The sequence below is a fragment of the Lepisosteus oculatus genome, chromosome 28 (genome assembly GCF_040954835.1).
Source record: "Lepisosteus oculatus isolate fLepOcu1 chromosome 28, fLepOcu1.hap2, whole genome shotgun sequence".
Classification (NCBI taxonomy): Eukaryota; Metazoa; Chordata; class Actinopteri; order Semionotiformes; family Lepisosteidae; genus Lepisosteus; species Lepisosteus oculatus.
Window position 1 is genome coordinate 6,316,241 of NC_090723.1, and position 24,297 is coordinate 6,340,537.

The following is a 24,297-nucleotide window of genomic DNA, read 5'->3' on the forward strand; positions in this document are numbered from 1 at the left end:
AATAAGCCCGGAGTCTTGCCTCCCTGTGGCATCACCGGAGCGCTGAGTCATGGTCAGCAGTGCGCCAGGATTCACCCCGGAGCATCAGGGAGGATCTGCCGAGTCATGGTCATGACACGCAACGTTGGTGAGTCAGGGCCTGACTACGCATGGGGCCAGTATGGTTTTTTTCTTCAATTCCCCATGTTTTTGAAAAGTAACCCCGTCAACCTTGGCAACCTTTTGCAGAATACAAATATTTATCAAATAGAACAAAACCATTTTGCTTTTAGCCCTTCTAGCCCCTTTCCCCCTTAATAAATAAGAATTTCAGAATTTATTTAAAGAATAAGGTATTAACCTTTGATATCTCCTGAGAAATTATTTCCCTAAGCCTACAAAGGAGGAGATCCCTACAAATCCGATTGCATGGGGTGCAATTGGGTGCACACCAGCCTAGCGATAGGAAAGATTCAGTACCTGCCATGTCACTGTCTCCACACCTGACCAGAACAGAAGAGCTGTGATAAGGCACCCTGAATGCTGCAGTGATCTCTTTAAAAGCAAGGAGACCAAAAGTATCTCACAGCTCAAATTGCTATTTTGGGATTGCTTGAATTATGTGCCCGAAGAATGTAAATAGACAAAATCCTGTTTTGATCAATGTATATGTTGTTTTTTTGTAGAAAAAACACAGCTAAATCTCATGCTTCCTAAAATACAAAGGTGCTTCTTGAGACTTACAGGCTTATTCTTCTGTCTGTGGCCGAGAAACAGTGACATGGATCACAATCTAGCATTACTAAATGAATCCTATTTGGCTTTTAAACCATCAGAGGTTTTTTTCCCAACAAAGAGGTGCTGTAAAACATATTTTCTAGGCTGTTTTGAGACAAGAAAGTATGTTTTTTTGCTAAGAGAGGCTGGGTTTTCTTTTGTCCAGTGTAGGATTACCATCTCTGGCTCACGTCCTCGCCGCCCGCCGGCTCTTGGCGCTCATGTGCCGCAGGCTGCGGTGCACGTCCTGGGCGAAGGCCCGCAGGTTGGCCAGGACGATGTGCGCCGCCACGCGCTTCTCGAACTCCCCGGCCAGCCGGGCCGCCAGCCCCGAGTCGACGTACTGCACCACATTGATCTCCAGCTGGGCCAACTGGGACACCTGCAGGAGCCCCCCAGAAAATCACAATGAAACCTTCAGCCTTTCATAAGGGATTCAGATGTCACTCACCCTCCAGATCTAGGGTCATCACCTTCAGGCATATTTTACACCTCAACATTTAATATCTAATGCAATCAGTTACTCAATGAATGAAGTCTACGTTTTCCAATGTCTAAGTGGCCCCCCAGGAGCAGAGGTGACTGTTTTATTCCTGCTGGCCTCTATAGGTTCTTAACCATGTGCATCGGAAAAGCTCCCACCTTGTAATTCTGGGTCATCAGGTCCCTGATGTCAGCCAGGAGGATGTCCAGCTTCTCAGGAGCCACCGAATGATCACGGACTATGGTTAGGAGGTGCTGGAACATCTGGAGCCCCTCTGTCATTCTGGTGAGAGATGTCTCCTGCCAGGGGAACAGTCACAGCTCTAAGGACTTGGGGAAATTGCAGCCGGAGTCGGATTTCAAGGAGGGCAGGCACGAGCTCAGAAGGTAAGGAACAAATCTGTTTCTCCTCGGTTCTGCCAGCCTAATGCCGTGCTCATGCCTTTTCTTTTGCAAGGTTTTGCTTGTGGTGTTTGCCAGCCTTTAATGTGCTGCTCTGTGCAATGTCACTGTTTTATCACAATTTAGCAGAACTCTTATTGCCACAGCATCAACCATACGGGCAGATTTAAATGCATCTTGATAGTTTAGGTTCAGACTCAGAAATTAAAGGTACACCTGCCTTTGGCTCGTGACAAAAAATCACCAGCCTACTAAGCTTGCTGCAGGAGTGTTCTGGGACACCTGTGGCTTTTTTGTAAAGTATGGGGCAGGAAAGCCCAGCCACTTTTTTGATCCTGGAGTTGCCCCTTCCTGTCTTAAACAATCCACTCCTGGACCAGTGCAAAAGAAGCTCTTGCGCACACTCTCCCCTGCATTACAGTACAGGGAGAGAGCCAGGTGTGCTCTACTCACCAGGGTGAATTCTGTAGTCAGGGCCTTGAGGACAGGGGCAGAGGGGATTCCCAGCTGGGCAGCCATCATCTGGAGGTCTATGTCCTTATAGTCTGGCAGGGCCTGTGCGAGAGAGAGAGAGATGCCATCAGGCTCACATTTCCAAACAGAGAGAGGAAAGTCTCGTTCTTGCGTCGATTTCCAGTGGGTTTCACTTAGACACTGCAGTGTCTCAGAGCATAAGAATGATTGCAAACACCAGGAGGCCATGCGGCCGTTTGGTGGTTAGTAACGAATCGATTGGCGTTCAGACATTTCTTGAATATTGGGAAAATGCTCACATGGCATAAGTCATTGTTTGTATCTTGTTTCTTTATGCTTAAGAAAAGCATTAGTAAAACGTTCATCCTGTAGGAAAAAGTGTTGCTTCGGGCTTCTGTCCTTGAGCATGCTTTCATAGTGCCTGCACTCTGCTTATTGCACTTTAACCCTCTTTGCTGTGAGCCAGGCATGGACAAGGTTTATTAGGGACAAAGCAGACAGGCTGGAGTCTGAAATTGGAGCCTGCTTCACAGAGGGACGTCCTGGTTCTAGAAGCCCTCTGGGGTGGTGAGTGACATGCTCTGGCTGCTCCCTCTGTTTGGCTGCAGGCAGTGAATGTTTATCTGCAGAGAGCCCTGCAAATCTGCACACACCAGCCTGACTGTTCAGCTTTTCAGCCTGTAATTATCGGGTTGTCTGTAGCAGGAGACGGAATTGTATTTATTCATTTGTTATGGCACTGATAAAGGGTGGGGACGCACTCCCCCTGTACCCCTTTAAACTCCATCAGTGCTGCAGCATGGCTTGCCAGGGAGGGATTAAGAAGAAGGGGTGCTGCAGCCAACTCTGGAAAAACTAACATCAGATTTGCTCCGTTTTCACTCGTTCCGCACAGCATCATCAGGCGTTATTCCGTGCTTTTATCTTGCTTGGCCTGGCATCATGAAAACAATCTTGCTTTCTCTCTGGAGTCGGCCATGCTTTGCAAGGATTACAGTGGTCTTGATACTCTACTCTGCAGCGTATTTGTTTGCCGTTAAGTGTCTGATCTCAAGGTCTGTTTCTTTCATGAAGCAGCTGGGTCCAACTCTTTGTGTAAAGACACACCTCTTTCTCTCAGTCTTAAATGGACGTTGTAGTCTATCCGGTTGACTCGGCAATTCAAACTATTATCAGAAGGCTGCTTGTCCTGTGAGGGTCTGACAAGCCAGAGGCACAGGGCGCAAGGTGGGGAAGAGATCACATGGCTTCTTTCCTCTTGGACAGCTTGGCGATCATACTGTATGTGGACAGCACGTCTTCGGGAGGAAAGGGGGAAATTGAAGCAAACTCCACACAGACAGGTGCAGATGGCTGGAGTCAAAACCAGAACTCTGTAGTATTTTCAGTACTTGCTCCTTTAAGGCCAACAATAAGCATTTGTAGGACCTTGTGTGGTATAACAGGAGGTAGATAACATTATTCCAGAATTGTTCAAAGAATTGCTGGACTGCCCATTGCAAAGAAATGTTGACACAGTTGCAGTCCATGTGCTGTCTCTATCTTCTCGTGCATTCGTTTCTTGTTTGCTAGCATTCCAGAATGAAGTACCCACGCAATATGTAATCCACAAGCTGAACAGATTTCAAAAGCACTTTGGTTTTTAATGTTTTGTTGGTGTCTCAGAGTGGGGAGGTGCACAGCACTACTGGGTACCTGGTTTCATTCCAAATTTGCATAAGCATACATGCCACATGTACTTTGCAAGTACCACAACTCCCAACTTTTGCCAAAACCTCAAACGCTAGTTCTGCAAAAGCCCAAATGCGAAATCGACTGGCTGAAAACAAGCATGCTTATCACACTGACCTACAGCCCTTGCTATCGGAGCAAAAGCAAAGCAATGTTGCAGGAGAGGAGTGTTTGGGAATGCTATCCTATGGCTTGCTGCCCTGTGCTTGCTGTCCTGTGCTTTGTGAGAATCCCACATTCAGTTTTGGCTCTGCTATTTAAAAAATACTTATATTTCTATTTATGACAACTACATTTCCTCTGGTTTCCTGGAGTGCTGAGTCATTACTAAGCTTGGCTGAGGAAGCTTTCAAGCTAATATCTTGTTGCATAACGCAGGAAACTTTTACGAAACTCTTTTAGTCATATGTGCAGTATACTCTGTAATTCTACAGAACGTGAAGTGACAACAGAGCTGGTACAGCCTCTGTGTTGAAACCTTTGGAAGGATTAAAGAAGACTGTCTACAAAGACTTTTATCTGAGAGAGCATGTTAAACTGCTGGAGAGTTCACTTGAAGAAGACGTTTACTAAATTTCCAAATTCCTGCCCTTTTTAAGTTGTGTAGCTAGTCAGAAAAATTGGTCTTCGAGCTGTGAAATTTTTAATTGCTCAGTCTGTTTAACACACCCAGATCCGTCACTTTCCCCGAGTCAGGAATGTATCTCAAATCCAGCAAAGCCAAATTGCACTTCTCCAAGAATGGAATGTATTTGTTTTTAAATCGGGGTTTGTCCCACAGTACTCACCAGAGCCTTGGTCACCTCTGGAATGTCATCCTGGATCTTCTTCACCAAGCTCCAGCTCTGGCTGACTACTTTCTGGAATTCTGGATCTTCCATGACAAGTCCGATTTCTCCAGAATACTCTGGCAGGGGGTGGGCACAGGCCAGCAGAGCCAGGCAGAAGTGCATAGACAGGGCTGTTAGAGGAAACACACTTGTTATAGTCCTTGCACGCAGGAGAGAAAGGCAGCTCTGCAGAGCTCTGGGTGAGTTGCAGAGAGGAGCATAAATGATCTTTAGCTCTCAGCTTTCACTGCTCACTCCTAGAGCGCTGTTGTACTTGTACAACACAAACAAAAGCAAAGCTGATGAACAGTGCCTCCTACAGACCTAATCAGTGATAGAACTGTTACATCATGCAGAGCGACAAACAGAAAACAGAATATCCAAGAGGCCGCTGGCTCTTCAGAATCACTCCTTAGCAGTGCCTCGGAGAGGAGACTGTTACTGTGCCGAATTTCTCTTTCGATTGTGGTGGCTTTTGCTGAATCCACAGAGTAGCTTTGTTTCTTTTGCTTTGCTTAAATGTTGTTTCAAAGAGAGTTGTTCTTTTAGCTTAACATTTCAGTCCTAAAAAAGTTAATTTGCAATTATTTCATTGCCATAAGAAACAGTATCCCAGTGCAAATTGCTAAGAGTAATTTAACTTTGAATGAAAAGCGAATAATTTAGCTTTGAATTAAGTAAGAATTTAGGAAAACACATAAGCTTACTTACTGTATAAAGAATTCATTCTATGTGGGTTTGTAGTGTCAGATTTTTAGATCCACTGAACAGGTTAGTCAGAGCACTAACTGAGAACTGAAAATACAGTAGGAGACCCTGGAATATAAATACAATCAATGATGGAATGTTGAAATCCCCAAATTTCACAAGACTCTGACATACTGTAGGAAACATAGTATCATTGTAAACTGTAGTACTTAACCGCCAATCTTTTCAAATGCGAATGAAGTCATATAACGTTGAAATCGATCATTGTTACGCACTGTGTAATACTCAGCATATATGTGCTCATACAGCATATCTATAAACGGTAGTTTGTCAACTCAAAAATGGTTGAATATTGAGAATTAAGCATATGTGACTATTTTCTGGACACAACCATTCATCTTGCACTGGCGTTTGCGTTGTACCTGGACAGCTGTTGTCAGGTGTTGCCCTGCGTGTGCAGACGGGTACATTGAATTGCTGTCCTTCCCCCCCAACAGCTCATGCGCTCAGTCCCATCTCAGTTCCTCTCCCTTGCTTCTACGGTCACCTCTCACACTGGTTTGCCTTGTGTACCGCAGGGAGGTGTACAGATGACATACAGCATAGTATTTCTATCTTCTCTGTTCTACGGACCGTAAGCCACTGTACCTTTCTAACACCGCAAAATATTTACTTTCTGTGTGTGAGAGAGATGCATTATACTTTCTTATCGTGTCTCTTGGAAGTCTACTGGGTAAGAGGGTGTCAACCAATCTAAAAAATAAGAAGAATAAACTATATTCTACAGGGAAACGTGTTACAGATAGTTTCAGATGGTTTTGAAATACACATTTGGGTCCGTTAGTAATATTTGCTCCTATTGTTCTTCAAGAAAAATAGAACCCAAAATCATGTGTTTTTACAATGTTAAGAATATTAAATTGGTGTTACCATGATCATGACGGAACATGATATGATATTATCTCTAAGGTTTTTGTCATTTTTATGGTTTTATAATTACTTCTAGATTAAGAGTGTTGAAAACAAGGTTTCTGAGTATTAAATTGATGATCAATTGAGCAAGTTAAGAGATTTAATGAAAACCTTTTGATTTGAGTGCAGTTTGAGGTCTCTCTATTCTGGACTTGAAGAGTGCTGTAATTAACGGTTTCCAGTGTGGTAAAATTTCCACCAGTTTCTGCAATCTAGGTCCTGGTTAGGTTTCTCACTGCATTGCACAGACAGGGGAAGACAGAGGCTGGTCCCCTGAGATCTTTCAACCTTTGTCCCTTCTGCTTTCAGTTTGTGTCCATCTAAGCTGTTCCTAATTTACATTGCCACACCATAACTGCTTCAGGTTTTCCCATCTTTCCGCATGAGGCGGGCCAATTCATTACCTGCAGTTAGGCAAATCCTCAAAGCTCATGACATCATTTCTCTGTGTTTGCCAATAGCATAGATTCCAGGTTCACATAATCGGAGACACTTGAGATCTCCTTAGCATACTGCAATCTGAGATAATATAACAGCAATAATCCAAAAGGCAATGTGTGAATAAAATAAAATGCTGTAACATTCTCACTAGACAATCATTAAAATGAGAAAACAAATCACAAATAGCATCAGCTTTTATTTATCAAGCACAAACCCATACAAAAACTAGTAGGCAAATGATTTAGCAATGATAGAAAATGAATCTTTTGTTTTGCTTTTAAAAAATGATGAACTACAAGCTGTATTTACAAATCTGTATGTGTTTTAAGGTTCCATTTGTGTGAATGAATTAGAATTATGCCCCTTGTTTTAACCTTCAAATCCATGTTGAGTTGGGGGAAGCATACTCTTACTGGGGGCATGTTCCAGTTAGCTCATTATTGAGAAAGAAGTAAACCAATGTTATTCGACCCTTTAAATACAAAACAAGCATGTTTTGCCAGCCACTTTGACACAGCTAGACGAAAATACTGTAAAAGCAATTGCCAGGTGTAATTATATTAGGTGAACATTTAAAGATTCATGAAGTCCATTTTCAGTGCGTTCTAGCTGAAAAAGAAACCTCTGCTTAAGAAGTTCTTTTGTGCATCCTAAGCAAACAATTTCAAAACTGCTTTTCAACTTTGTCTGACAAAACGTCTATTGTGTTTTTCAAGCAGGTGACGCTAGGGGGGCACTCCCATTTCTTCACAACGAGGAGGAAATGCTGCAGCCAGTGGAATCCATACAACTGACAAAGCTGCCTGTAGCCAGCGCCTGCAGAGCCCCAAGGAAGAGCAAGGTAGTTTTCTCTTTCTTGATCTACAGGAAGCCAGGAAAGACTCAGCACCTTGGCTGTTATGTAATCTTCAATGCTATCGTGTGTCAAAAGTACCACAGCCACATTGAGAACCTGATAAAACGCCGCTACAATGGCTTTTGGGAAGTTTTACTTGCAATATTTCCCAAGTAATGATGCATGTGAGCCGTTTCTGTGTTGGGAGAATCATCACATTTAACAGTGAAATCTGACTTACTGGCACACGGTCCTTCCTACATATTCACAAAACTTAAAAGGGTACTTCTTCTACAGTGTGATACTCATCAGGATTAGCGGTTATTACAAAGGAATAATTGCTAAAACACCAGTAGATCACAAAAGGACTGTGTGTTTCTACCTAGGGAAAACAAAGATTACTTTTGCAGGATGGTATACAGGGACAATGCCAACAGCTGTGAGTAATATTACATACTATTTCCATTCAGAATTGGAATACATTTCTGACGTCAATCTTACCTCTACTGTATACAAAGGCCATGAGGTTTAGTCTTGTTCTAGATATGAGAACAGTAAACTGCAAACAGTTGAGTAATATTGCTCTTTCCTTTTATACATTTTGACTTGCAATAAATATTTCTAACGTCAACCTTATATTCAGTGGATATTTGTAAAGGCCCTAAAGGCTTACAGTCCTGTTCTGCATATGAGAAAAACAAATTAAGTGTTCCCCCATGACATGAACACTAAAATTATAACTAGGCAGTTAGCCATCTTTTTATTCCTATATCAGAGCAAATATCAAACAAGCACACCAAAAATAATAAAACTCCACCCTGGTATACTGTAAATAAAACAAACACTGTGTGTAGTGTATATATAAAAAAGGTTTTTAATTGCTTCTGTTACACAAATGCCCATTCCTCTGATTGAGGCTGGCTAGATGGTTAGACCCATGGGCACGATTGCACAGCGGTGATGATAGTGAAATAAAGACACTTCTTCGTCCTTCAGATCTCACAAGACGAGCCCACTTGCCTGCCGCGAGTCAGATGGCACAAGGTGCTTCTGGGGAAGCTAGAGTTTAAAACTGTAGCAAGGGGCAGACAGGGGGCTGGGGAAAGACGGAACAAAACCAAACAAAATTCTTTTGTGGTTTGTCTGGGGAGAGGTCATACTCTTGTGACTAAAAGAAAAGCAGAAACCAATTCTGAAAGAAAGAACCCAGGGACTGGTAGGTTTCCCAGTCTGTCATGGACTGCAAGGAGAAGTCTACTTTCTCTAGTATCACCCTGGGCACTAGGATTTGATTTTTGCCAAATACACTGTGGTTATATTGATGATGCTCTTCCTCTTTCTAAACACTGCATTATTAATGTCTTTTGATGGTTGTCAGATAAGGTTGTAAATAAGCTGAAGTAATAACTGTACCTTCAGGATCTTAGAATATCTCACTTTTCGTATCAATCAAAAGCCTGACAATTTCTGTTTCTCACTTTTAAAACAATGTAGGGTTTGTTTACTTTTCCATTTGATATTTCATTTATACCAAACAATAATATAGCCCACAGCCTTTTCAGAAGTCTTAAAAAAAAAAAGAGAGACAGCCATTCTAGGGTGTAATAGGATAATTGAACTGTATTAGCAGACGCCAAGAAGATGTGACCAGAAAGACAACCAGGTATGAGATAAAAACAACAAACAAAAAGACATCTAGGGGAAGCTATCGTCATCATCTTCAGCCATCTCCTTGGCAAATTCCAGATCCTGCTGCTCCCTTTCGCGACGCTCCTGCAAAAAACAATTCCCCCATGAGAAATCTGTTCCTTCGTGTGACAAAAAAAACAATAGTACTGTATAACGGTTAAAAACAACAAATGAAAATCCAATAATTTAATGATCCTGGAAAGGCAACCCTTAACAGATGGATCAGGAACTGTCTGAAATTAAACCTTTTATTTTAATTGCAGATCCTTAAGGCCAGAAAAGTGACATTGCACAAACATTGCTGTTTTAGACACTGCTGCCCTCTTGTGGGGACCTGCAGTGGATCACTCCCCCGTGGGAAGCAATTTCAAGGTACAGCTTGTTATGCAAGCAGCTGAGGCTGGACAACAGCGATCTCTCATCCTTCAGTGACACTTCGTTCTCAAAGAGGTTCTGGCAACTGTGTAAGGAACATGAGTCGCATAACTTCTCCCTATTTCAGAGACGAAGACGCCTGCTGCTAGAAGGTTTTCTAGGTCTCTTCAAAGAAACAACACCTGATGTAGTTGTAAGTTGGTTCCTTAAAGTCACTGAGATATAGCTGTTCAATGCATATGTACTAACCAAATATTGTTCAGGCATTTTTAGCACATATATCCCATACAATACTGTTAAAATATTTAATTAAGCCATTACATTTGCTGCCTTTCAAAGGATAGCATTAAATCACAGTAAAATCTGACATCACCTCTGCAGATTCCAAATCCTTGTTGTATGATTTGGGTGGAAACCTCATTGCCTGCAAGACAAAAAAAGGACCAAGTTTGAATGCGGTCAAGCAACGCCATCTGCTGGCTAGACCTGGTATTGCATGACAGTGAAAACAAATACACAGAACATTCTGATCTTTGTACTGTTGCACCATATTAAGTTCAACCATGTGGCAAGGCACTTTGACCTTCTTCAGACTCCACCTCATATTACCACCATACATGGCCTAAGATGCATACCAATATCAGTGATGGCTGAAAAGCCCTGTGATTTGCTGAATGTGTGAAGCAGCACAGTGAGACAGTGCTTAGCAGCCTTGCAGCACTGAGCCCTGGGTTCAACTCCAGATTTGGGGTGCTGGGTGGACTTTTTTTATGTTCTCCCCATGATCGCATCTGTCTCCTCCCCCAGTCCAAAGACAGACTGGTACCGTTAACTGTTTTTTGAGAAACCTGGCCCTGGCATGCATATCTGCATGTGTGTTGTCCTGTAATGGACTGGCGTCCTGTCCCAAGGCCTTGCACTGGGATGGGTTCCTGCTCTCCCATAACCCTAAATTGGATGGACCAGTTAGAAAATGGATGGAGGTTTAAAATGGTGAGGGTTTTTGTTGTTCACTGGCAGAGGTCTTAGAGGCTGTTGTGGGGGTGGCAAAGTGACCCTCTATTGTTTTGTACTGCTGTAATGAAGGGTACACGCGAGACAGCAGGTTATCTACCTTGACGGACATGTTGTGGATATCCAGACAAAAGGAGATTCTCTGATGGAAGGCTAGCTGGGGTTCCCTGGTGCCGTAGATGTCAATGGTCTCCTTGGACTGGACGTACCCCTTGTCGTGATTAATACTGGCCTCGATCACCCCGTCTCGGATGGCCTGGGAGCCACATTGGGATAATGAAAACACAAGGTCAGTCACCTGCTTATATTTCCTTTCTCGGCATTCCGGAAATAAACTGCTCTCCGGATTATAAATTGGTTCAAGTCGCCCGAAGCTTTGGAAGATAACAGTTCAATCCCGGGATAGGCTATAATCAATCCACACTGCTTCTCATTCACCGCAAACTCTCAATCCTTCATTAATTCAACTAATTACAAGTCAAAAATAGATTTAACCCACTGCAGATGTAACATGCATATCAACTTGTATCTTGAGTGATAAAATGTACTACAAGTGGTTTAAGTTATCTCTGCATCGGCCAAATCAAGGCATCATGGTTAGGGGGGCCTTAGACCTTAGGAGATTACACTGAAGCACATGTCCTATATTTAAATATTAAAATCAAAGAATATACATCATCCCAAAAACTCTGTGCAAACCCTAGCGTTGGAGAATAAAGTGGCGTAAAACTTTAAATCGACATACAGCAGTGATCGGTACTACTCATGCCTGCTACCAGTAACCGAACTGCAGCCTCACACGGTCTCGTACCTTTGCCACAATGAATTCAGCGTCTTCAGGACTGTCCAGCTGCAGCTTCTGAGCAATGTCAGACAGCGAGATCCGCGAGTACGACAGGCTGATCATCCGGACTCCTGGGCAGAAGACAGAGCAGGGAGAGGGGTTGGGTTGAACGACCCTCAAGAGACAACACACGCAGCCCTGACTGTGCGTACCCACACACTGCTGCTTCTTCTAGTGAAGACATTACAGTGCAGAAGATAATGATGGCCTTTAAATCTAAAAAAAAAAAAAAAAACTCGCAGAAGATTCATTTATCTGCATGAATCAGCTCTGATAAAAATCCTAATTTCCGATGACGATCTGCCCTCATGGGCAGATCACTGCCGCACGATAAAACAATATGAAAAAGTTCAGTCTAAAATTAGAAATAGAATACCAGTCAACAGTGACTTAACCCTAAATTTAAAATATCCATGTATTCAGTACAAAACGTGTTTTAGTTTGATTCATTCCATTCTTTTGTCTGGAAAACAAAAAGGCACACAGGAACTTGTTTCCTTCAGAATGACTGAATATTTCAAGATTTTCAAATACTTATGGACAAATTCCTGTCAGGCTAAGCAAGTGTATCCATAAAGAGGGTCACAACTAGAAATTGTCTTGGTGTGGACAGACAGTTGTGTATTGAGCTCTTTAACAAAACAGCGGGTTGATGAACAGCTATTGTGATGAACACTTATCAAAGCGGGGCACCTAGTTAGGGTACCTGTGTGAAAGTACAGTCCCCCTGTGCTCACCTGTCTTGATGACATTGTGTCGAAGGCGGATGATCAGTGTGTAAGTCCCGTCTGCCTGGAATTTCTCCCCAAACTGCTCCAGAACCTGGTTGAACTTGGCCAGGTTTCCGGTTCGCACAGCTACACCAACAGCAAAGGCATTGGAACAGGTCAAAAGCAGTCGAAATGAGGGGATGATTTAAACAAGAATTATATTAGAGGCTGCACCAATCAGAACAGGCCGAAAAGCAACATGGAAAAGGCAGCAAGTATACTATGTGTATCCGACAAAAATGTTAGGAATTATTTGACGCTTCAGGACGGACCAAAAATTATTGAAGTCAGTGTTTAAAACGAAGAACAGTCGTTCATGTTGTTACCCAATTGGTTGTGAAAAGTCTGTCTTCTTTCATGAAACGGCTGGGTGGGATCCTCATATCAATCAGTGACTTGTAACTCAACAGGCTGGATGGGCCCAATGAGCTCCTCCTGATTGTAACTGTTCAGATTTACACGGCGCACAGCAGTGCTCAAGCCAGCCTTCTGCTTACCTTGAGTCAGTAAGAAGTAAGGCATGAGGGATCTCTTGAGAGAGGGCTGCCTGAACTGCAGTCGGTCTGGGATCTCTCCCAGCAGCAGCTCCACCACGATCAGCAGCTTGTGCACCTGAAGAGGGATCACATTGACCCGATTTCCCTTTTCTCACTTTGTTTTAGGAACTAAAAACAATCGTTAAGAAACCTCCAAGTGTTTTTTAGGAATGCTTTGCTCAAAACATCCCCAAGTTACTGGCAGTCCATGCACACAAGATGAAATGAACCTAAGAACTAGGATCATTGAAGACTGCACAGCTTCTTCCTGAAGCAGAAGTTAATCACCCAACATCCAGATAAAAGGAGTAAATGCTGGGATTTATTCAGTCTACAATTTTTTGCCAAGCCAATTAAGAAGTCTACTTAGGTTTTACACTACAGAGATCGGACACTGCGTTGGCACTCCAGACTTTTCTGCGTGCTGCCTGCAAACTCACGGTCTGTTTGAAGCCCACGGCAGTGTGCTGGGGGGCCTTCCTCAGGGCGTTGGTGAGAGTCCTCCTGGCCTCCGAGTACTCCAGCTGGATGGCCTTGATGCGGCCTGGGCAAGAGAGGGTAGTTGATAACTTGAACTGAGCATCTGTACACTACTGGCCACAGGCAGACAAGCACCAGGGACAGCAGTATGTTACAGTATTTAGTGCTCTGGACTTGCAAATGGGAGGCTGTGGGCTTGGATCTCATGTGGGGCACCACTGTGGCACCCTCGATCAAGGTCCTCTGCACAAGCCAATGCACCTTGTGCTATATATGAGTACTCTATAGATGGACAGTAAAAAAATCGTTTTACTGACCTCCCCAATTTCAGGTTTATTACTACAATGGAGTTTGATTCATTCACATTCAGGACTTTAGTACCACCAGGTGCATAAGAAACAGCTGGCTAAAAATAAAATTAAAAACCAATATTTGTCTTGCTCTGTTATTGAGGGTCAGACTCCAGTGTTCCTGAATATCTTGCACAAATTTCCTCTGTTCTGCATTTAAAGTCCAGTGCATTTTAAGTATACATCCAAAAATAAGTCCTCTCCTCTCATTTTTAAATTTGAAACTTATTTCAAGTGAGAAGATTAGAACCTCTCCAAACGATGCCATGCTGACTGCGACTCTCCACAATCTGGCTTAAATTAAATGATTGATCAATTTTGTAGAATGAGAAATTTTTCTCAAGAACAATACTAAAATCTTTTCGAAAACACTGGCCGTGCTTGGCCGTGTCAGATGAGGAGTGGGAAGGAGCTCTGACCTGTGTAGTAGAGGTAGCGCGCCCACTCGTTGTTGTTGGCCTGCTCTGGGAAGACGGACTTGGACACCAGCTTCTCTGCCTGGTCGTACAGGTTGTACTGCAGGTAGTTCCGGAGCAGTAGGTTTAGCAAGGTAGCCTGGCCGTCGGCATCGTGGCGCAGCGTGGCCGTCCGGAGACGAGCGTGCAAGAAGCTTCGAGGGGGCAAGACGAGAAAATAACGTCAGAAGAAAAAAAAAAAGGAATTGGTGTTGGGAAGTGGGTAGCAGAAGGCATGGAATAACAGAGTGTAATCAGAAGTCAAGATCTGCTAGTGATCAAACCTAATCTCTAGGCAGGGCATGTTTCACAGGGGCATCCGCTTGGATGGAATTTGCGGTTAAATGAAACATCCATCCTTGGTGCTGCTTTATTCTCTAGAAGATTTTAAGTTGACATACGTGCAGCTGCTCGGACTTTGATTTTATAACACTTGGGTCTAATTTCAGCGAACTTATCGCCGTGATGTGGCACGCAGAAACTGAATTGGAACTCGAGGCCTTGAGACGTTTCAAAGGCCCCGGTGTCTAGTGGCGTCAGTCTGTTCCGCAGCACATGGGTTAACAGGCACAGGTTTCTTTGACAATGCTTCAAATGAATTAATGTGCCTTTCTGCAAAGTAACAGCCGTACTTTTAAATCTAGGTAAGTATGTTCTGATGAAAGGTACGTCGTAAAAGAATTTAACATGAGGAAGCTGATTTACTGCTGTAAAATAGACTGAATTACTGCAATGCATCTCTCACAATTGGGCACACAAGAAAAAGACCATATTAATTGAAATGCTAACCTTTTTAAAATACAGCCGTGATGCGTGTTAACTGCAGTAACATGTTGTGCTTCAGGCAGTGCTGGTATGTCTGTCTTTCTCTATAATACGGTGTTTAAGAGCTGGACGCTCCACAGGAAGCGGGCTCACCTGCGCACGGCGTCCAGCTTGTTGAGGAACTCGTACACACGGGAGTGGTAGTAGTAACATTTGGCTGCTACAAGGTCCAGAGCCCGGCGGTTCTGAGAACTGATCTTCTGGAGCAGGTGATCGGACACTTTCTGAGCCTACAAAACCACAGGTCAAGTGTCATTCACCAGGTATAAGAAGCTTTATTTACAATGTCTGTACCTGTAGCTAACAGATATTCTGGGAGTTTACACCAGTTTCCATATACACCTCTATTACTATGTTACAATTGAAAAGTATGCTAACATTCATTATTTCTAAAGACATTCAGAAGCTTATCACATTTTATATATTACATATCATGGGCAGAAAAATGAACTGCAGTAAGCTGTCAAATCCTAGCGCATTTAATAAAGCACTTATAATAACAGAGCAATACTATGTATTTGTCTTTTAACTAATTATATTCATATTAAAGTGCCTGATTGAGAGCAAAATGGTATGATCATAATTAAACAAAACCTAATATCTGTATTCCCAATCATTCAGAAGAGCGATGTTTTGTATGCAACTCACCTCTGTGTAGCGCTTATTGTTTGTGAGATAGACCACTAGGAGGAGCTGTAGGTAGGCCTCTACCTCAGGCAGCAATGGGGTGGCAGCTGCCTTACCTGTTCGTGGTCGAAACTGGACATCGCCCTCCGTGTCCATAGGCTGAGGAGAGTCAGACATTTCATCAGCCCATTTTTCCAGCTACAGCCATAACAGCAACTGAACTAAACGCCTTTGCATAAGAACGTCCACGTGGGAGGTAGGCTCGTTTGAATCTTGTATGTGTTCATGTATGGATACAATTGTAATGTTTTTGGATAATCTGGAGTGAATATTGAAGAAACCAAGAGCCTGAAGTGTCCATTCGTCAAGCCAAGGTTTACTGTATGTATACAAAAAACGATGCATTTCAGGCTTATTGTTTTATTTCTCAAAGGGGATATGGCTCTACACAGCTTATATATACTTTTCTCTATATCCTCCCCCTCCTATCTTTGAGGTAGCTTTCTCAAGAAACTCCAGGACTCAGAAAGCACTTAAGACATCCTTTCTTATCAGGAGTTTAGTATAAACATTCCCCATTAGGGAGTTTAGTACAGAAGATGGGAGTTCAGTACAGGGAGGGAGAAGCATCTGTGCTAAAGCAAGCGTGAAGGTGAGAGTGTAGCATGTGAATTCAGCAGGAGTTCACAGCTCCTACCACTATATCGGTACAGAGTAACATACAGATCCTGCTAGCAGACTCCATCACTATGCTTCCAAACCCCCGTGTGTGTTTCGTGTAGGTGGGAACTGCGCTGCCAATGTCAATGCAACATCTCCAGCCACTCGCAGTTGAAACTTTCTGAAGCTGCAGGAGGAGACGGAAAAGCTTGTGTGCCTGTCGGACGGACAGCAGTCGGCGAGAGCTGAAAGAGCCGAGCCTCTGTAAAAGTGAAGACAGCTGTGCGCCAGCTGCCGCTGGCGGCGGAGGAAGACAGGTGCACTGCGCTCGCAGGCAGGAGCGCCGCAGGGGTCCTCACCTCCTCCAGGTAGCTGAGCAGGAACTCCCTGCCGGCGGCGTTGGAGGTGAAGAAGCCGGAGATGGCTTTGTGCAGCACGTTGGGGTTGAGCCGGCGGCTGGTGGAGGGGAGGGCGCGGAGGGCGCGCAGCACGAAGCGGGGCTCTTTCCCCGACACCGCCTTCTCGATCTGCTTCACGTGCTCCTTGATGTCTGAGGAGAAAGCAAGGCGGGTCAGAAGGTCACGCAGCAGATCTCCTGGTGGGGGAATCAGCCTCGGGGTGGGCCTGCGCAAGCACAACACCCACCCCTCTAGCAGGTGTGACCCTCATCGAGCATCACTGGCCCAAAGCTGCGACCACGCATGGCTGAAATCATATTTGCAGCTGTAAGATCCGTTTAAACAGCGGCCATAACACCCTGCAACTCACAACTGGCAGCCCACTGGAGCTCAGCAGCTGAGTCTGGTCAGTACCTGGATGGGAGACCTCCTGGGAAAAAACTAAGGTTGCTGCTGGAAGAGGTGTTAGTGGGGCCAGCAGGGGGCGCTCAACCTGCGGTCTGTGAGTCCTAATGCCCCAGTATAGTGATGGGGAGATAATACTGTAAAAAGGCGCCGTCCTTCAGATGAGATGTAAAACCGAGGTCCTGACTCTCTGTGGTCATTAAATATCGCAGGGCGTTTCTCAAAAAGTATAGGGATGTAACCCAAGCGTCCTGGCCAAATTTCCCATTGGCCCTTACCAATCATGGCCTCCTAATAATCCCCATCTCTGAACTGCCTTCATCACTCTGCTCTCCTCCCCACTGAGAGCTGGTGTGTGTACTGGTGCACTATGGCTGCTGTCACATCAGCCAGGTAGGGGATACACACTGGTGGTGGTGGAGGGGATCCCCATTACCTATAAATAGCTTTTTGAGTGGAGTGTCCAAAAATGCACCATATAAATATAAGCAATTATTAAAAACATCCACCACGAACCTATTATTTTTACAAACTCAAGGGAGCGAGACCCCCAGGAGAAACTTCTTCGGTCCCAGCGTGATGACGCAGCACCTTCCGCGCCACTGAGCGACAAGAATTAACACCAGCATTACCGAACTGTCATTTGTGTGCCTCCTGATTCTCTCAGGAGTTTTATCTTTATTGCAGCCCATCTGAAATTTCTTTCCCTATTCATTCTTGATTTCTAACGACGTCAGCTAGAAAACGTCCACTTTGTATGAATGTGGTAGAGAAGAACGTTGAGTCCATCTTTTCTGCACCTATGAGCTATTGCATAATTTAAAAAGCCACTTGTACGATTATTTACTTTAGCATACGCTTGTGAAACAAATTTAAACGTCAGCTCGCTTACATAGCGATGGTCCCAAAGAAAATAGAAAACGCTTGGCAGTATTGGTGCATTATCTTAAGTACAAGACAAAAATAAACCATCGAAACAACCACGAAAACACCAATATAGACACGGAAATGAAGGAGCTGCATACGCACGCTAATCATTATGAAGAACAAAATATGTACGACGATATGAAGGTGCGGTCTTGCGCGGAGAAACGCGGTTGTTTGTGTTTTTTGAGAGTCATGGCAGCTGTTGTTGTTGACAAATGACGGCCTGTCGGACGAGACCCGATGAACTGGGCATTAAAAGCATTTTTACTCCAATCGGCGCGACAGGCACGGGGGGGCAGTCCTGCCCTCTCCCGTTTCAGTACCTTCCAAGGTGAGGGTGTCGAGCTCCCGGTGCGGCTTCCCCGAGCCAGCCGCGTCTTCCTCCGGCATCTCCACATCCTGCGACTCGGGGCCCGACTCCGGCTGCTTCTCCGGCTTGGACTCACGGGGTTTCTCCCGCCTCTTCGCCGTGGTTTCCTTCATCCTCTTTGCTTCCGAACGCAAACCACTAGGCTAACGGTTACTGAAGAAAGTAAAGCTATTTCAGTAACTATCTTTATTTTCTTATCTACTTTGCAGGAGTACTCGCTAACAATTACCTGTCCCCAGCAGAATGACTGGCAACTATGGACGACGCGCTAGGGATTCTGGGAGTCAGGCATCTCTAGCCGATCATGCTACTTCTTCATCAGGCAAAAGGTGAGGAACACAGAACCTCAGATCATGAACTATTATGTTGATTGCATTCAATAATTACGGTCGACTGTTAGGCTGTTCCATGAAGCCACTGAACGTCTTTAAGTAAAGTGAAAAAGAAATAAAAGAAAAGGCATTGGTTATTTGGTTAATGGTCAGAAAAGCCAGGGAATTTTATATCACCATTCATTACAGTATTAAGTCTAATATGACTAAGTGCTCCCTTGGAAATCTGTATCCCCGGGAAATTTCGAAATTGAAGATTTCCTTATCCCGCGGGTGTCTCCGTTATTCTTAGCTCCTTGACTGATAAAGACATTGGCAAAACGTGAGCAGTCGATCAGGTTGTTAGTTCAATTTAGAAACGGAAAGCAGAGATTAGGAAGGAAATCCGCAGACCGCCAGGGCTCTGATCAAAGACAGTGATCATTTGCTGTTCTCTAATGCTGATCAACTGGGCCATCGATCTCCATTACCTCCACACCTCAAGATCAATTGGATTGTTTTCTTCAAGTCATTCGACAAACATCTTTAACGCCGACTGTATACGATAAATCGACATGAACACGAGTGCAGATTCAGATGAATTTTATGTGAGTTCCTCCCTTTTTTATAAACTGCGTTAATGAATCAGAAACACCAGCGAAGCTTGATAAAGCTGACAGTAGTAATAGCCGCTATTCCCATGGTATTGAACCGTATTTATAAAACATGCTGCTCCTTTAATATTCCCTCCACTGAACCACTTATGCAATCTTTCCTGTTAGACAGCTGAAATCCTAGCAATTGGAAGTCCGTCCTTATTCTCTCTTAAGTGGATGATAAATCACAACTTAAATGCTCTAGCGGGGTGCTCTCTTTTGCATTTCTCAGATCATTGAAAAAGCTGCTAACAAGTAGTTAAGCTCCGTTTTTTACAGTTCTAAGGCATTTTTCCATGCAATCTGCTTTTTGTTTTCTGTAGCAGCTTTAAAATGTTCTCTATGATATTATACAGTGCCCTCTCAAATCTCACTCCTGCAGCTCTCGTATACAGTAGATGTTTCTAAGGTTTGTGAGACTGTAGATCATTCGAGTCTTCTGTAAATGTTGTGTGGTGTCCTGGGATCCACTTATCTCCCCTTCTTTTTAGGCAAAAATGATCAGGCAACAACCAGTTAAAGCATTCTTAATTAAATTGTAATTTATTAATTTCGATCGCCACAGTGTGAATAAAGTGGAGTGTGTGGATGTGTTTTTGAACCTGGGATCAGATACCATTACTTTACCTCTCTAATGAGTGACACACTTGGGTTCTTGAATGCTCTCATGGCTAATCTAGTTTACTGCAGGGGTACTTTGTTTACGACTGGTTGTGATTGGGGTTCCCAGGGGCACCAGAATCCAATTAATTGATTATGTTAAACCATAATTGGTTTGCTTTAACCTTGCTCCCAGGTGTAACACTGTCTATAACTTGAGGAGACATAGAAAACCTGCAGGATTGTGGACACTGGGGTCTGGATCTGAGAAGTCCTGTTAGAGACAATATTTTTGCAGTCCAGTCCTCTATAGCCACAGTCCACTATCAAGTCCTGTATAGCCACATACATAGTGAAAACTAAGAATATTTCAATCTCTGATACTGGACATGATTGAGAATTCTGCACTTTAAGGCATAGCCTTTATTTTTGGAGAAAAGGGTTGCATGTGTGGATAGATCAAAGACACTTTATGTAAGCAGTTGGAGGGAACCCTTATGTAACATGAGACGTCTGTGCCGATCAGAGAATTACTTTACTGTTGCGTGTTTTCAGGTCTGTGAAAAATGCACAAATGATTGTGCACCTACTTACTTTTCAAAATAAATGATACTTTTAATTTCTGCTGTTCAATAGAACGGCTTTGTGCCTTTTACACTTTATTCAAATACCTCTTGAGATGTGTTTTTATTTAGGTTGCTGGCCTTCTTCATTTTGGTTGATCTCAGTGAACTAACAAAGGGGCATAGTTGGAATACTATGAGGAAAAATTAAATAAATCAATAGTAACAATATAGGAAACCAGGAGGCATGATGGTATGGAGGTCAGTGTGTATTTCTTACAGATCCAGGGTACTGGGTTTGATGCTGGCCTTAGGCATCTGTCTCTGTCATTCCCGATAGTTATAATGTTCTTCCTACATTTGGTGGTGTTTTCTGCAGGGGCTCCAGATTCTTTCCATCTCCCAGAAACATGTTGGTTAGGGTTGACTGGCTATTTTTAAATGTCACTATTCTCTGATTGGCTGTTCTAAATTGTTACCTTTCTCTGATTGGCTGTTCTGAATTGTCTCTTTTCTCTGATTGGCTCTTCTGAATTCTCATCTTTCTCCGTTGCCCTCTGTGATGCACTGGTGTCCGGGCTGAGCGCTGTTGTGAGTCCTCGGTCCTGGGCTATACCTCTGGCTTGCCATAGCCCATGTCAGGGCATTCTGAAAATGGAGGGATGGAGTTCGTTTTTGATTTGTAACGTTTGTTAGCCCTAGGTTCACGTTTCAGAACTATACAAAACAGGGTGCAAACAGGGCACCTTTCCAGCCCTGTGGTGTTGTCAGACAGTGGATCGGTAATGGAGACACAGCTTTCCTCTTCATCAGGTGGTAGTCATCCCACTGCAGAGCCGTGTGTGTGGAAAGGTGTCATGATGCTGTGTAGGGAAGAGCACCTTGCTGCTGCCCACTTGCTGTGATGGAGCTATTCATCTCTCTGCTGTACAAGCCACTGATATGTATATTGTGTTACGTAATCAGAGCACCAGAGTTACAGTGATCTTCAAAGGGCCAGGGGAGTGGTGGGGGGATCGAGGGGGGGGTTATGTAAGAAATAGTATGCAGTTGCCATGGAAACTGCCTCCCTTCAGAGGGGACTATTGGCATGTGGAGCTGAGCAGGAAGATGAAAGAACAGATCAGAGCTCATTATGTGAGGGAACGCCACACCCAGGCCATGCTGGCTCTGCTAGAAATCGATACCCTTATGGCACAAGCCCTTAGTCCCTCCAGCACTGAGCTTGGGCTCCTTAATTGCAGGTTGTGCATTATAAATAAACATAGAAACCAAGACAGGCTATATAAAATTAGGCGCCTTTTCCGCACACTGGGAGCCAGTCTTTAAGGCACGGGTTCTGTAGCTTGTGCATGCTATAACCTCCCTCACTGAAGTGCTGGTCTCCACACTTGCCCCTTCACAGTCTTTTTTTTCCAAGCAGTCAACAGCATCCTCTACTACTATACCATGGTAATGGCATGTACGATGGCCTATGCACCCATGTAGCCTCATACAGTATGTTTGTAAACACCGGCGTAGTGCTTATGCAAAGAAAGCACAAAGTCAGGTCTCCTCATCTTTGTGCTGTTATCTTCTTTGTGCTTAATCTGTCAGTCACTAACTTTCAGCGGGGGGGGCTGCATGATGGAAAGCCCCCCAACCAACCAAACTGTGCTCCAGCAGTACAGCAGAGGAACACTGTGGGGATCCCCCTGTGTGCTCAGTGAACACTGTGGGGATCCCCCTGTGTGCTCAGTGAACACTGTGGGGATCCCCCTGTGTGCTCAGTGAACACTGTGGGGATCCCCCTGAGTGCTCAGTGAACACTGTGGGGATCCCCCTGTGTGCTCAGTGAACACTGTGGGGATCCCCCTGTGTGCTCAGTGAACACTGTGGGGATCCCCTGTGTGCTCAGTGAACACTGTGGGGATCCCCCTGTGTGCTCAGTGAACACTGTGGGGATCCCCCTGTGTGCTCAGTGAACACTGTGGGGATCCCCCTGAGTGCTCAGTGAACACTGTGGGGATCCCCCTGTGTGCTCAGTGAACACTGTGGGGATCCCCCTGTGTGCTCAGTGAACACTGTGGGGATCCCCCTGAGTGCTCAGTGAACACTGTGGGGATCCCCTGTGTGCTCAGTGAACACTGTGGGGATCCCCCTGTGTGCTCAGTGAACACTGTGGGGATCCCCCTGTGTGCTCAGTGAACACTGTGGGGATCCCCTGTGTGCTCAGTGAACACTGTGGGGATCCCCTGTGTGCTCAGTGAACACTGTGGGGATCCCCCTGTGTGCTCAGTGAACACTGTGGGGATCCCCCTGAGTGCTCAGTGAACACTGTGGGGATCCCCTGAGTGCTCAGTGAACACTGTGGGGATCCCCTGTGTGCTCAGTGAACACTGTGGGGATCCCCCTGTGTGCTCAGTGAACACTGTGGGGATCCCCCTGTGTGCTCAGTGAACTAATCAGTAATCTGCACACGCTCGGGGTAACGAGGCCGGAGGCATTTTAATCTGCAACTTGATCCAGTGTGCTTTTACCGAGACGCGCTCTGCTAAATTGAAGCGGTTATACAATCTGGTCCTTTTGTGTGCCATTATCAGGCATCGGTAACACACACCAGAGCAGCGTGTCTGGGGTCAGCGCTGGCCGGCCCGTTTCGTGCCCCGCTGTAATACTACCCTGGCTGAAATTTGAAATGGACTGCAGCCGAGAGGAAGCGCCGGCGGTATTGCATTACCAGTGAAACCCCTGTTCATGCGTTTTTTAGTTTTTAATTTGCTGCCTGCAGCGATAAAAAAAAAACAGGCCAGCCCGCGCTGTTCTGAAGCACAGTAGCTTCTAGATCAGCTAGACTAGAAGAGGCGGAAAATTTGAAGTCCCTGTTTTTACCATCGGGCGATGTCTATTATTTCTATCCCCGTCGTTATTTTATTCAGGCGTAGATTATCATTAATGCATCGTGGTGACTAATCGCTTCTGAAAATCAAAGAGTCTTTTGGCGGGGGGGGGAAACACCACATCTATTAAATCTTACTGCAGCAGCTCCGTGAGCGCCGTGGAGCAAATTATTTTGACAGGCTGCTGCTCTGTGCACGTCTGCGGCCTTGCTGTGTGCTTGCGGGAGCGAACCGGTTTCGGGACGGACAGGAACTGAAGCCCAAATCCGAACTGGGTTCACGCCGAGCACCTGCGACACGGTATCACATGAATACATCTCGTTCGTTTGATATCGCCCGTATATTTAAGATGCTTTTTTTCTTTTTTAAAAGAAAAATGTCCGAGGGGGACCTGTTGTCCACCTCCCGTGTTCCTGTTTCTTTGAAGTATATCTGGGGGTTGGTGTTTTTGTTTTAGAGGGGTGACGGATATATAATTGAGAAAAACAGCTAGTTTAAGAGAAAGCCGACGCAGCGTGAAATCTATTGGGAGAAACAGCAATCGGCGCAAAACCACCGAAAATGGACAGCCGTATTTATTTTGTCCACGGGGTAGTGTTGGGAATCGCGCTCCTGCAGATCTGCGCTCTGCCCGTTGATCGTCACTGCAGCGACGGGAGATGTCCCTCCCGCGCCCAGCAGGGGGCGCCAAATCAGAGACGGTCCTACAGAGCGGTGCAGAGAACATCTCGCTTGCCACTTGCTGATGGCTTTGAGAATCGGGGTTAGGCAGGGCAGCAGACTTTGGCTCGGCCTGTGCTATGACACTCTCCCTGTTACGTCTCTGTCAGACATAAAGATTGAAAAACATTTCATTCCATTTTCTTCTAATCCTGCAGTGCATTTCTTTCGGTTGTGATCCAAATGGCTTACTGCTCTGATGCCTGAGTGA

At 44.7% G+C, this 24,297-nt stretch overlaps 2 protein-coding genes and 1 long non-coding RNA gene across 3 annotated transcripts; 1 reads left to right on the top strand and 2 right to left on the bottom strand.

Moving 5' to 3' along the window:
• Window positions 1-935: 935 nt before the first annotated feature.
• LOC102689744 (granulocyte colony-stimulating factor-like) lies at window positions 936-5,458 on the bottom strand. Its single transcript, XM_006638266.3, has 5 exons — window positions 5,388-5,458; window positions 4,635-4,807; window positions 2,095-2,196; window positions 1,399-1,539; window positions 936-1,138 (listed from the first exon to the last, which is right to left on the bottom strand). Exons 1-5 carry the CDS (start codon window positions 5,401-5,403, stop codon window positions 944-946), a joined length of 627 nt encoding a protein of 208 aa, XP_006638329.3. The 5' UTR covers window positions 5,404-5,458; the 3' UTR covers window positions 936-943.
• Window positions 1,534-10,063, top strand: LOC138225463 (uncharacterized). The gene is made up of 3 exons (XR_011183899.1): window positions 1,534-1,626; window positions 7,514-7,638; window positions 9,585-10,063. It is a non-coding gene; the product is annotated as an uncharacterized lncRNA (long non-coding RNA).
• psmd3 (proteasome 26S subunit, non-ATPase 3) lies at window positions 8,484-18,650 on the bottom strand. The gene is made up of 12 exons (XM_006638224.3): window positions 18,311-18,650; window positions 16,617-16,807; window positions 15,619-15,756; window positions 15,064-15,200; window positions 14,110-14,300; window positions 13,301-13,404; window positions 12,822-12,936; window positions 12,292-12,411; window positions 11,522-11,625; window positions 10,811-10,966; window positions 10,070-10,120; window positions 8,484-9,405 (listed from the first exon to the last, which is right to left on the bottom strand). The coding sequence occupies exons 1-12, from the start codon at window positions 18,468-18,470 to the stop codon at window positions 9,328-9,330; spliced, it is 1,545 nt and encodes a 514-aa protein (XP_006638287.1). The 5' UTR covers window positions 18,471-18,650; the 3' UTR covers window positions 8,484-9,327.
• Window positions 18,651-24,297: the final 5,647 nt, after the last annotated feature.

What these genes read in the sequence shown, in the direction of transcription:
- LOC102689744 (XM_006638266.3), bottom strand. An exon ending in CAGAGGTGACCAAGGCTCTG is followed by an intron (nt 2,197 to 4,634) that starts GTGAGTACTGTG and finishes TCTCTCGCACAG; the next exon opens with GCCCTGCCAGACTATAAGGA. An exon ending in TGACTACAGAATTCACCCTG is followed by an intron (nt 1,540 to 2,094) that starts GTGAGTAGAGCA and finishes TTCCCCTGGCAG; the next exon opens with GAGACATCTCTCACCAGAAT.
- psmd3 (XM_006638224.3), bottom strand. Translation starts at nt 18,470, where the DNA reads ATGAAGGAAACCACGGCGAAGAGGCGGGAGAAACCCCGTGAGTCCAAG. An exon ending in CGACACCCTCACCTTGGAAG is followed by an intron (nt 16,808 to 18,310) that starts GTACTGAAACGG and finishes CTTTCTCCTCAG; the next exon opens with ACATCAAGGAGCACGTGAAG. An exon ending in TCCACAACATGTCCGTCAAG is followed by an intron (nt 10,121 to 10,810) that starts GTAGATAACCTG and finishes TTTGTCTTGCAG; the next exon opens with GCAATGAGGTTTCCACCCAA.